The following is a 12,113-nucleotide window of genomic DNA, read 5'->3' as shown; positions in this document are numbered from 1 at the left end:
TTTAAAGTCTCCGCAATTACCTTAGCAAATCTCCCCGCCAGGATATTGGTTCCCCTCAGGTTCAGATGCAACCCGTCCTTTTTTTACAGGTCATACTTCCCCCAGAAGAGGTCCCAATGATCCAGAAACTTGAATCCCTGCTCCCTGCACCAGTCCCTCAGCCACGTATTTATCCTCCACCTCACTCCATTCCTATTCTCACTATCGCGTGGCACAGGCAGTAAGCCTGAGATTATCGCTTTGGAAGTCCTTTTTTTTAAACTCTCTTCCTAGCCCCCTAAATTCTCCTTTCAGGACCTCTTCCCTTATCCTACCTATATTGTTGGTACCTATATGTACCACGACCTCTGGCTCCTCTCCCTCCCCTTTCAGGATATCCTGAACACGCTCAGACACATCCTGGACACCGGCACCAGAGAGGCAAACCACCATCCGGGTCTCCCGACTGCGTCCACAGAATCGCCTATCTGACCCCCTCACTATAGAGTCCCCTATCACTATCGCTCTCTTCTTCCTTTCCCTACCCTTCTGAGCAACAGGGCCGGACTCCGTGCCAGAGGCCCGGGCGCCGTCGCTGCCCCTAGGTAGGCTGTACTCCCCAACAGTACCTAAACAGGAGTATTTATTTCCAAGGGGTACATCCACTGGGGTACTCTCTCGTTCCTCCCTTGAGTTCTGTTTCTGTGTTCCCTTTAAACCTCACTGGTTTACTGGAAAATGTATTATTCTTCTATGAAAGTGTCTTGGAATATTAATAAGAGCAACATCCAATAGTTAGAAACCCTATAATTCCGGCACCACTAAGATCCTCAATACGCTAGTTTAAAGGAGTTTCAAGCATTTTTGTTTTAAAAGAGATCATGATTGTCACATTCCTCTTTAAACTTTGACCCTGATTCTTACTCATTTTCGACGTTGCCACTTCATACCTTGTTCATTCTTCAAATCTGTGCACTCTTTGGAGACAGCCTTCCCATTTTCATCAGACATTCGTTCTTCATCAAAACAAGCACAGACATCCAATATCTGTTCAGAGGTTAGATTAGGCTCTAAAGAAAACAAAGCATAATCAGAGCTTTCATTAGCTTTCAGATTGCTTGACCCCTTTGTTCAATGTTCAAAGCTGGCACTTAAACCACATTTAGTATTAAGTCCATTTTGAAATCTACTGAACAGCTTGTAATCTTTGTATGTAATACATGACATAGTGGCCCAAAATGTCAATTAATTTCTTGATTAATTTTTCATGTAATATTCTTGCATTTATATAGTAACTCTGAATCTGCATCTTTTCAAATCAAGTTAAATAATAAATTATTTGTATTTTGAAGGAAGATGAAGAAATTTGCCTGCATCAGAAATATGCTACAGACAGTAATGAGATGAAATCAAGTCAAGAGTGTTTAGTTGCCCTATGCACCAGGAACAGAACAATTAAACTCTTACTTTCTACAGCTTTACAAGCACATTACCGCAACAAGTAAAAAATATACAAAATAAACAATAATACAACAAATTACAATTATATTTAGTAACTTGATCATAATAGTGTAAACATAATAGATCATAATAGACCAGACCCTCTCTCGTCAACTTCCACTATAGGCCCTGGAGGACTCTAACGAGGTGATGACCACAAGACAAGGTACATGGTGGAATCTTGTACAAAGTGCATAGTATTTCAGTTCTGAGACAAGGATCTGGTTAGGATTGTTCAGTGTAGTTCAAGAACCTGATGGTTAATGGGAAGAAGCTGTTATTGAATGTTGAGGTAACAGTTCTCAGGCTCCAATGCATTTGGGATTCTCAAATTCACCATGAATGACCCAGGGTGTTTTGCCACACTCCAATTTACCACAGGATAAACTAAAGTCCCTCTCAGACTAATGCCTTCTCAACAGTTGTTAAACTCCCTTCAAGATGGTAACGGCGGTAGATGGAAGAGAACGACGTTGGTGAGCGAGCTTAGGGCTCATCTCCTGTTCCACAGAGGCGCTCAGAGATTTTGAGCTAATTATTAGTAATTAATGATCCTAACAAGTACCCTGAACCCAATAGTCCCTATCTAAGAGTCTTAAAAGAAGTGGCTGCAAAGATAGTGGATGCATTGGTTATGCCCTTACAAAATTCCTTGGATTCTAAAGGATCCTGTTGGATTGATAAACAACATATGTAACAACATATAATGAAAGGATGCAGACAGAAAGCTGGGTACTAACAATTTCATAGGGAAAATGTTCAAAAACCATCACTTAGCAAAGAGTAGCAGAACACTTAGAAAATCATAATACAATCACAAAGAGTCAAAATGGATTAATGAAAGGGAAATGGTAGTTATTTAAGGATGTAGTGAGCAGGATGAATAAAACGGAACTAGCAAATTAGTACAAACAAAAAATGAGAGCAGCTGGAGGATCTTAGATGAAGAGATCCAACCCGAAATATCGACTGCCCATTTGGCTCCACAAATACTGCCTGATCCACTGAGTTCCTCCAGTGCTCTCCTTCTTTTGCTACAAATTTCAGCAGCTGCAGTCTCCTTTGCTTCCTAGAAGATTAGTGTATATGAATTTCCATTGGACAGGATGTCACATAAAAATTACTGCACAAGGTAAGGATTCTTTGCAATGGGAACAATATATTAGCATTGATGTAGAATTGATTAACTTACAAAAACAGTGAATCAAGCTAAATAGGTCATTTTAAGACTGGAAACCTGTAACTTGTGAGTGGCCACAGAAATCAATGTTGAAACCTCAATCATTTATAACATCGATGATGAGATGAAGTGTGACACAAAATACTGGGGAGGGGGAGGGGGGAGGGGGGAGAGGGGAGGGTGAGAGGGGAGGGGGGAGGGGAGAGGGGGGAGGGGGGAGGGGGGGGAGGGGGGAGGGGAGGGGGAGGGGGAGAGGGAGGGGGGAGGGGGGAGAGGGGAGGGGGAGAGGGAGGGGGGAGGGGGGAGAGGGGAGGGGGAGGGGGGAGAGGGGAGAGGGGAGGGGGAGGGGAGGGGAGGAGAGGGTGCTACACCAATGCTGGAGAGGTTTGGGCCCAACGGGTCCACTTGGTCTAGTATGACTTTAAAAATAATAATGCCAACATTTAAAATTGTACTTTATTGACTCTTAAGACTTAGGAACATACTGAAGACTTTGTAGGAACGACATGAAAGCAAGTCTGTTTGTTGCGTACCTGATTGCCCCTTCATTTCTTTACACACTTTGTCAGTGGACTGAAATAAGACAGATGTTTGGCCAGCAATAGTAAGCTGAGATACAGTATTAAGCTGAGATACCGTTTTGAAATCTTCGTCAGACATCTCTTCGTATTTATAGTAGAATCTATAAATAAAATTAATTCTAATTAAGTCAATAATTTTGTACACTAAGTAGGCACAACAAATGTCTAAAAATCATGATGATGCACTCTATCTCTAGACCACTGAACGGACCTCTCGTAAGCAATGGGGTCTCCCAACTGCTCATTATGGCATTTACACTTTTTTTTAAATTCTGCACTTTCTGTAACTGTAAGAGTGCAACACTATATTCTTCACTCTGGTGTTTTTTCTCTTTGCATTACCTGTTGTGTTGTGTATGGCTTGATTGTACTTATGTACACATTTGGAAAAGAATAGGCTAATTAGGAACTGTCAGCATGGCTGTGTCTACTGCAGATCATTCTCTTGAACTCGAGTTCTTTGAAGAGGTGACAAAGGTGATCGATGAGCCTAGGGCAATGGATGTGCTCCACATAGATCTTGGTAAAGCATTTGATAAATCCACCCAATGACTGATCCAGAAAATTAACATGCATTGCATCCACAGTAACTTGATCATTTGAATGCAGAACTGGCTTACTCATAGCAGACTGAGAGTTGTGGTGAATGGGTGTTATTCTGGCTGGAGGACTGTGACCAGTGGAGTCACAAACTTCCAGCCAGCTTGGACCTCTGTTGTTTAAGATATATATATATATATATATATATATATATATATATATATATATATATATATATATATATATATATATATATCAGTAAACCAGTTATGAGTCCATAAACCCAAGTCACTGTTAATCCCATGCATCTTAATCTGAATCAGCCTACCATGGGGGATTTTATCAAATGCCTTACTAAAATTGACAAAGACAAAATCCACCCCTACCCTCACTGATCACCTTCACCACCTCCTCAAAAACTCAAATTAGGAAGACACAACCTGCCCTGTCAAAGGCATTCTGACTATTCCTAATAAACGTATTCCCTTCTAAATTGAAATAAATCCTATCCCAAAGAATTCTCTCCAATAGTTTCCCTACCACTGACACGAGGCTCACCAGTCTACAATTCCTTGGATTCTCTCTACTTCCCTTCTGAAATAAAGGGCCGACATTAGCGACTTTCCAGTCCTCCGGCACCTTACCTCAGGCCAGAGAGGTGCAAAGATTTTCATCGAGGTCCGCACAAACTCATCTCTCGCCTCTCTCAATAACTTGTGACAGATCCCATCAGATCTTGGGCATTTGTTTACCTTAATGTTTTTCAAGGCTCCTTTTTAATATTAGTATTCCCCGCACTGATCTCACTGTCCCCCATTTCCTTTTCTTGGTGAAAACAGAGGCAAAGCTCTAATTTGGTATTTAGTTCACTTTTAGATGGCTTTGGTTAGCCTTGATTGCCTTGGAATCCCCAAATTTCTGCATTGTGTTTTGTAGAACATGTCATGGCATTTCTATTCGACCATGTCTTATTTCTATTCGACCATGTCCCCACCTTTTTGTGATATTTCCTTTCACTTGCACAATACGTTAACGTGTCATAGAAGAATAAAACATGGATGAACCTGCGAGGATGAACTTGGGACCGGAGGCTGATGTCGCGTTTCTTGCTGGTTTTAAACGGAACCCTTTCAACTTAACTTTCAAGCCTGCAGCGTTGTTTTAATACAGCCAGATGTAGCACGGACAGCAAGTGCGCAATTTGTCCGCAATGCCGTCCGGCTCTCGCTCACTGCGCCGGCGGCCTCCGCAACCTCGCCGCTGCCGGCCGGCCGCCCTCTGCCCGTTGCCAGGGCCACGCCCCGCCCAATCCCGACCACGCTTCGCCCGTTGCCTGGGGCGACGGTGCTGGCCCAACCCGGCCGTGCTCTGCCCGTTGCCACGGGGCGACGCTCCGCCCGTTGCCAGGGCTCTGCCCAACCCGGCCGCGTTCCGCCCGTTGCCAGGGGTGACGCTCTGCCCGTTTCCAGGGGTGACGGTCTGACCCAACCCGGCCGCGCTCTGCCCGTTGTCAGGGGCGACGGTGCTGAGCCAACCCCGCCGCGTTCCGCACGTTGCCAGGGGCGACGGTGTGGCCCGTTGCCAGGGATGACCGTGCTGAGCCAACCCCCGCCGCGTTCCGCCCGTTGCCAGGGGCGACGCTCCGCCGGTTGCCAGGGACGACGCTCCGCCGGTTGCCAGGGGCGACGCTCCGCCGGTTGCCAGGGGCGACGCTCCGCCGGTTGCCAGGGCTTCTCGGGTCGAGGGGAAAAACGCCCCGTTGTCAGAACAACTGTTCAACATCAACGCTGTAATTTGTTTTGTTTTAACTTTTTTTTTCAAATGGGCAGTTTTAAATGCAACAATAACTGCGAGCGAGTTAAATAAATGATCTTGGGTCACGGAAGGAAAGCCTTACTTACCTCAGGTGCCGCCGCCGCCGCCGCTCTCTCTCTCGTCCAGGTTCAGCCACCGGTGCTGGGCGGCGTTTGCTGGTAATCAATTACATGATATATCTGATCTTTCAAATAATCGTCGCCTCAGGGTTGTCGGCGAGCCTGAAGAGATTTGTCAGCGTCCAGACTGCGTCGCTTCCGACCCTGGCCGAGCTTGGTCTCTGTGTCACCCTGGTTACGACCAAGCGGCCGGCCTGGGCCAACTTAGGGAGACACAAGACAGACACAAAACGCTGCAGTTCCTCAGCGGGTCAGGCAGCATCTCTGGAGAGAAGGAACAGGCGACTTTTTGGGTCGAGGCCATTCTTCAGACAGGAGAGCGTCAGGAGAAACTGAGGGGAAACTGGAGAAATGAAAAACCTTGTTGCTCAAGTCGTTTGTTCGCCAAAGGAAACAAAGACGGTGAAGTTTCGCATTAAAACTAAATATCACGGAGCATGCAACATAAAGTCACGGTAAAGGTGAAGTGCGAAGTTTAGAGATACCCCTACAATCCATTGCATAAAAATGCTCAAGTGCCAGTAAAAAGGAAGGTTAAATACGTAAAAGCAAAACAGGGGCGCACGAAGAAGAAAAGCAAGGAAAACCTGTGCTGTCACAGGGCCCTGGTGAAACCACACCTGGAGTATTGTGTGCAATTTTGGTATCCCCAATTTGCGGAAGGACATTATTGCTATTGAGGGAAGGCGTAGGTTCACCAGGTTAATTCCCTGGATGGCGGGACTGATATATGATGAAAGAATGGGTCGACGGGGCTTGTATTCACTGGAATTTTGAAGTTTGAGAGGGAATCTTATGGAAACATAAAATTCTTAAAGGATTGGACAGGCTAGATGCAGGAAAAATGTTCCCAATGTTGGGGGAATCCAGAACCAGGGGTCACACTTTAAGAATAAGGGGTAGGCCATTTAGGACTGAGATGAGGAAAAACTTCTTCACCCAGAGAATTGTGAATCTGTGGAATTCTCTGCCACAGAAGGCAGTGACGCCAATTCACTGGATGTTTTCAATAGAGAGTTAGATTTAGCTCTTAGGGCTAAAGGAATCAAGAGATAAGGAGAAAAAGCAGGAACGGCATACTGATTTTAGATGATCAGCCATGATCATGTTGAATGGTAGTGCTGGTACAAAGGGGTGAATGGCCTAGTCCTGCTTCTATTTTACTCTGTTTCTACAATCATGGAGCAGAGTTAGCAGTCCCCAAAGGGGAGTGAATAAGAGATCAAGCCAAGTCCTGCTGCGAACCCCATCGGCCAGATGCTGAACATCTTTATCTAACATTTTGATTATTACATATTTGTATGCAGTAACAACCATCAACATATTGCCTGGTTTCCAAGACTAATGTTTGCAAAGTACAATTATTTTTTTTTAGTTGCTGCAATAGTTCTTTTGAAAATTAATTTGATCAAGTTCTACCATTTATAAAATTTATTTTCAATGCATAGACAAATAAAAAATGGCAAAGCAGTTTACTGACATTTGTTCACAAACAATTAGTGATTTTTGTGGAGGATTCAGGTCGGAAAGGGTGAATGGAAATATAACATAGAGGTGGTATTTTCACAAGTACTACAGCATTTCAAGGTGGCACACCACCTTGTTCTCAGCAACAAGAGGGAATGCTAATAAATGGCCTTATTAGCATATAGCACAGTGGCGCAGCAGTAGAGTTGCTGCCTTACAGCGAATGCAGCGCCGGAGGCCCGGGTTCGATCCCGAAGGGTCGAAGGGCTGAATGGCCTACTCCTGCACCTATTGTCTATTGTCTATTGACCACGGGTGCTGTCTGTACGGAGTTTGTACATTCTCCCCGTGATCACGTGGGTTTTCTCCGAGATCTTCGGTTTCCCCCCACACTACAAACACGTACAGGTATGCAAGTAAATTGGATTGGTGTATGTATAATTGTCCCTAGTGTGTGTAGGATAGCGTTGGTGTGCGGAGATTGCTGGTAGGTGCGGACTCGGTGGGCCAAAGGGCCTGGTTCCACGCATATCTCTAAACTAAAAGTGTCCTAGCACCCCAGCCAATATTTATTTTTCAAACATTACATACTGATACCAAATTATAGGTCTAATTTTTCTTCAGTTTGACCTCACTATGCACAAATTGGTTGCTATTACCTTGCATTATAGATTGATTAGTGCAACAGTCATAACCTTTGGGTTGTTGAAAAGAATCCACAAATGTATCCTGACAATAATTTAATCCATTACGAAACATCAATAGGCATTCAAGGTTTTATTAGTCATAGATACAGCATAATTCCAAGGGGCCATCAACCATGCATTTACACTGAAGTGTTCTCTCAATTTTAAAAATCTCAACTATGCATTGTCGCTGCAATATCAGAAATATATCTGTAAAACTGTAACGGCGGCATTAAAAAATTGATTAAATTAGCAATGTTAAGAGTCATACAGCGCAGAAACAGGCCTTTACTCGTCCATGCCAACAAGAGGTCCCATTTGGCCCATAACTTTCCCATCCATATACTTGTCCATGTGATGTTTAAAAACGGTTGCCCACCTCTTCGCAGAGTATGGATTTGCAAAGAGAGTCTGGATATGTCTGCAAGGGTCCCTGTCACGATTTATTCCGAACAGCTCCGGCACAGAGGACTCTGATTTATGAACTTTTCCCAGGGACGCATTCAGAGACTGACATCAAATGCTGCTGGAAGGTCATCAACTCGGTGAAAGACATTCTTTGGTCTGCCCGAGGTTTGTTGACCTCCCAGCAGAGTGAGATGTCCGTCGGGTAATGTTGCTGACTGGCCCACTGCCGACTGCAGGAGTATGTGCTGAGGGACTCACTGAAGCTTGGTGCAGCCAACACCAAGGCTCTGTGGGGGAGGACCACAGTCTAGGGTCCTTCCGCTGCTGGACATGGGGGGCAGAGGGTGGTGGAGACACCCCTCAAAATAAGGGAAGAGATTCCATGCCAGTGGGCCACATGAGTGGCACGGGTGGGGGGTAATTTTATGTAATTGGTGTATTCAATGTATGTATTGGATGCATGTATAGCCTCCGAGAATGTCGGATGGAGTTTTGGAAGGGACATGTTTTGTATATATTTATTGAATAAAGTATTTTTTGATAATTAAAAAAATTGTTATTGTTCCTGCCCCAACTACACATGGCAGCTCATTCCATATATCCACCATCTTCCAAGTGAAAAAGCTACCCCAGGTTCCTATTAAACCTTTCCCTTCTCAACTTAAACCCTTGTCCCTTAATCTTGATTCCCCCACCCTGGGTAAGAAACTATGCATTTACCCTATCTATTCCCCTCATGGATTTTATATATCTCTATGAAGATTGTCCCTTAGCATCCTATGCTCCAAGGCACCTCCAGTTTAAATTCCACCTGGAATATTTTGGAGGACCAAAATCCAAGAAACCAAGAAACGAAACCAAGAATAAAGTCCGAGCATGTCTAATCCCTCAAGCCCTGGCCACATCCTTGAAAATCATCTCTGCACTCTTTCCAAGTTAATGTCCTTTCAGGGTGTCCAAAACAGAACACAATACTCCAAATGCAGCCTCACTAACCTCTTGTACAACTGTAACAACGTCGTAACGTCTATACTCAATATCCTGATTCATGAAGGCCAATGTACCCAAAGCCTCTTTATCAGCCCGTCTACCTTTGATGCCACTGTCAGGGAAATGTGTACCAGTACTCCTAGATACCTCTACTCTACAACACTCCCTCAGGCCCTGGCATTCACTGTGGAGGTTCTGCCTTAGATTAACGTCCCAAATGCAATTCCTCCCACTTATCTCCACTGAAATCCATTAGCTATTCTTCAGCCTACTAGTCCAGCTCATCAAGCTACTATAATTTTTGATAACTATGATAGAACCTACTTTAGAGTAACCTGCAAGCTTACTAACCATGTCTTGCACATTCTCATCCAAATCATTGATAAAAAAGCAAACAGCGATGGGCTGAGACAAACCAATCCCTGAGACACACCACTAGTCATAGGCCACATGTCCAAAAAACAACCTTCTACCACCATCCTCTGCTTCCTTCTATGAAGCCAATCCTGTATCCAGGGAGCTAGCTCTCCTTGGATCCCATGCAATCTAATTTTCCTGACCAACCTACCATGCAGAAACTCATCAAGGCCTTGCTGAAGTCCGTAGGGAAGTCTATGGCCTTGCTCTCATCAACAACCTTGGTATTTTCAAAAAGTAAATCAAATTCATGAGCCACTATGTCCCCCATACAAAACCACATTGACTATCCCTAATCACACTGTCTATCCAAATACATATAAACCCATCCCTCAGAATCCTCTTCAGTAACATATCTACCACAGCTATTATGCTCACTGGTCTATAGTTCCCAGACTGTTCCTTGCAACTCCAAACTTAAATGGAGGCAAAATATTAGCCACCCTCCAGCATATCACCTGTGTTTAAAGATGATTCATATATTTCAGTCAGGGTATCTGCAATTCCTTCTTTAATCCCCTCAGCAACCTTGTTTTATGTTCCAGTTGGAAATAGTTATTCATCATAATAGAGACCGTACAGAAAACAACAGCACAGTAAACTGTATGCACAAGGTTGGGCAAGTTCATGGATTCTAATCTATACAGGTCCTTCCCATAAAAATTCACCTAGATTCCATTCCCGAGAAGTGTTTGTAATCAGAACAATTAGCGAGTCAGAAATGCAGCTACCCCACAAAATATTTAATTAAAAACATAGGACAATCTGTAGTTAAGCCAGGGGCTTTCAAATCATAGCTCTGCAAGATGCAATGTTACTACAAACCGAGTCCCTACATTGCAGAAGATGCTTCCAGTCCTGTAACAGTCAGCAAATTCATCCCACCAGTCTGCCAAATGCTCGCTCTTAGTTATGGGCTTCACATGAGTCAGGTGTTTGTGACCTGGAGAGGACGCGTACTGAACTTCAGCTGTAAATGGGTGGCAAGCGCAAAGCGTTCAACTTTCATGCTTACTGCACTTCATTTTGGCATCAGGCTAGATCAGGAATCAGGCTGCATTTACAATAAAAACAGATTTTTTTTCAAAAACTGTTGGGAGAAACACAGCAGGTTAGGTAGGACTTGGAGAGAAATGGACAGTTGACATTTTGGATCGAGATCCTTCATTGGAGTTGACCTCTGAGTTCATCCAGAAGTTTATTTTTAGCTCCAGTATCTTCATCTCTTGCCTCCACAAAATTCAAAGTGGAAACTACTGCACAATGACATCAAATAGAAGTGCACAATGGTTTCACATATTAGTCATTGTTTGATGCAAATAAACATTGTAAAATAACAAAACACACTTCTAAAGCCACCTGCTTATTATACATTTCTGTGGTCCAATGTCAACTTTCAAACTGATATGGAGGTAAATAAAAGGCTCTGGAATAGACCTCTTGAACATTGTTTTTAACCATGAACAACAAAATATTGGATGTGTAATATAGTTTTATAAATGTGGGTATCGTATAGACAAGTTTCAACTGTCAAGCGAGGGGGGGAGGGGGCCATGGAATCCATCACCACAGTGAGAAGAGTTCTAATGATAAACCAAATTAAAGATTGGAACTAGAGCACCTCATAACTACCTCATAAAATACAAATACACACAATAAATATCAAAATGTCAGTACAGATCCTTCTAAGCAGTTTATAGGAATTGTACAATTGTGGCATTGCAAATAATGCATGTTTATTTTACTGTATAAGGAAAGAACCATATTTGAAATAGTTTGTTAGATTTAGTAGGCAGCATCGAGTTCAAATTGTTGACAAAATTACATTCAATCAAGGTGATATTTTGCACCTGTTCAAGCACCAAGGCAATGTATTCAATGTGTATTACTCATATTTAATCAAAAATTTCATTGTGCCTTTCCCAAGCATTGCATCTCATTTAATAGATAACCAAAATAAGACATGCACCCATTTAAAATACATCTTCGGATAAACCCAACTGTGACAGCATACAATATTTATTTAAGTGTAGGAAAGAAAACTGCAGATGCTGGTTTAAATCGAAGGTAGACACAAAATGCTGGAGTAACTCAGTGGGTCAGACAGCATCTCTGGAGAGAAGGAATGGGTGGAGGTATCCGTTCAAGGCTCTTCTTCAGAGTCTGAAGAAGGGTCTCGACCCGAAACTTCACCCATTCCTTCTCTCCAGAGATGCTGCCTGACCCGCTGAGTTACTCCAGCATTTTGTGTCTACCTTCAATATTCATCTAATGTGCTTCGCCATTGAATACTGTCCCCATCTAGATGACTACTTCAAACTAGTCTTTTCACAAGGTGCACAATGGCAGATGAATAGCAAGTGGTTTTCAAGCACCGCCAAAATTCTGTGGGAATTGGAATTGGACCCTGGATTACAGATAATGGACGAAT

At 43.4% G+C, this 12,113-nt stretch overlaps 1 protein-coding gene across 6 annotated transcripts in view; it reads right to left on the bottom strand.

Annotated features, from left to right (window-relative positions):
- axdnd1 (axonemal dynein light chain domain containing 1) overlaps positions 1-5,954 on the bottom strand; it is an 80,403-nt gene extending 74,449 nt beyond the window's left edge. For 2 of the 6 annotated variants that reach the window (XM_078407631.1, XM_078407634.1), the window contains exons 1-3: positions 5,682-5,954; positions 3,193-3,341; positions 930-1,049 (exon numbers count right to left, since the gene is read on the bottom strand). In XM_078407631.1, coding sequence (XP_078263757.1) covers positions 930-1,049; positions 3,193-3,319 — 247 coding nt within the window. In that variant the 5' untranslated portion in view covers positions 3,320-3,341; positions 5,682-5,954. Of the gene's footprint in view, positions 1-929; positions 1,050-3,192; positions 3,342-4,774; positions 5,305-5,681 lie in introns of those variants that run through there. The other 4 variants (XM_078407633.1, XM_078407632.1, XM_078407635.1 and 1 more) reach the window with 4 other exon arrangements.
- Positions 5,955-12,113: the final 6,159 nt, after the last annotated feature.

Source organism: Rhinoraja longicauda, chromosome 11 (genome assembly GCF_053455715.1).
Source record: "Rhinoraja longicauda isolate Sanriku21f chromosome 11, sRhiLon1.1, whole genome shotgun sequence".
Taxonomy (NCBI): domain Eukaryota; kingdom Metazoa; phylum Chordata; class Chondrichthyes; order Rajiformes; family Arhynchobatidae; genus Rhinoraja; species Rhinoraja longicauda.
Note: the sequence above shows the minus strand (reverse complement) of the source record. Positions and strands in the feature narration are given on the sequence as shown.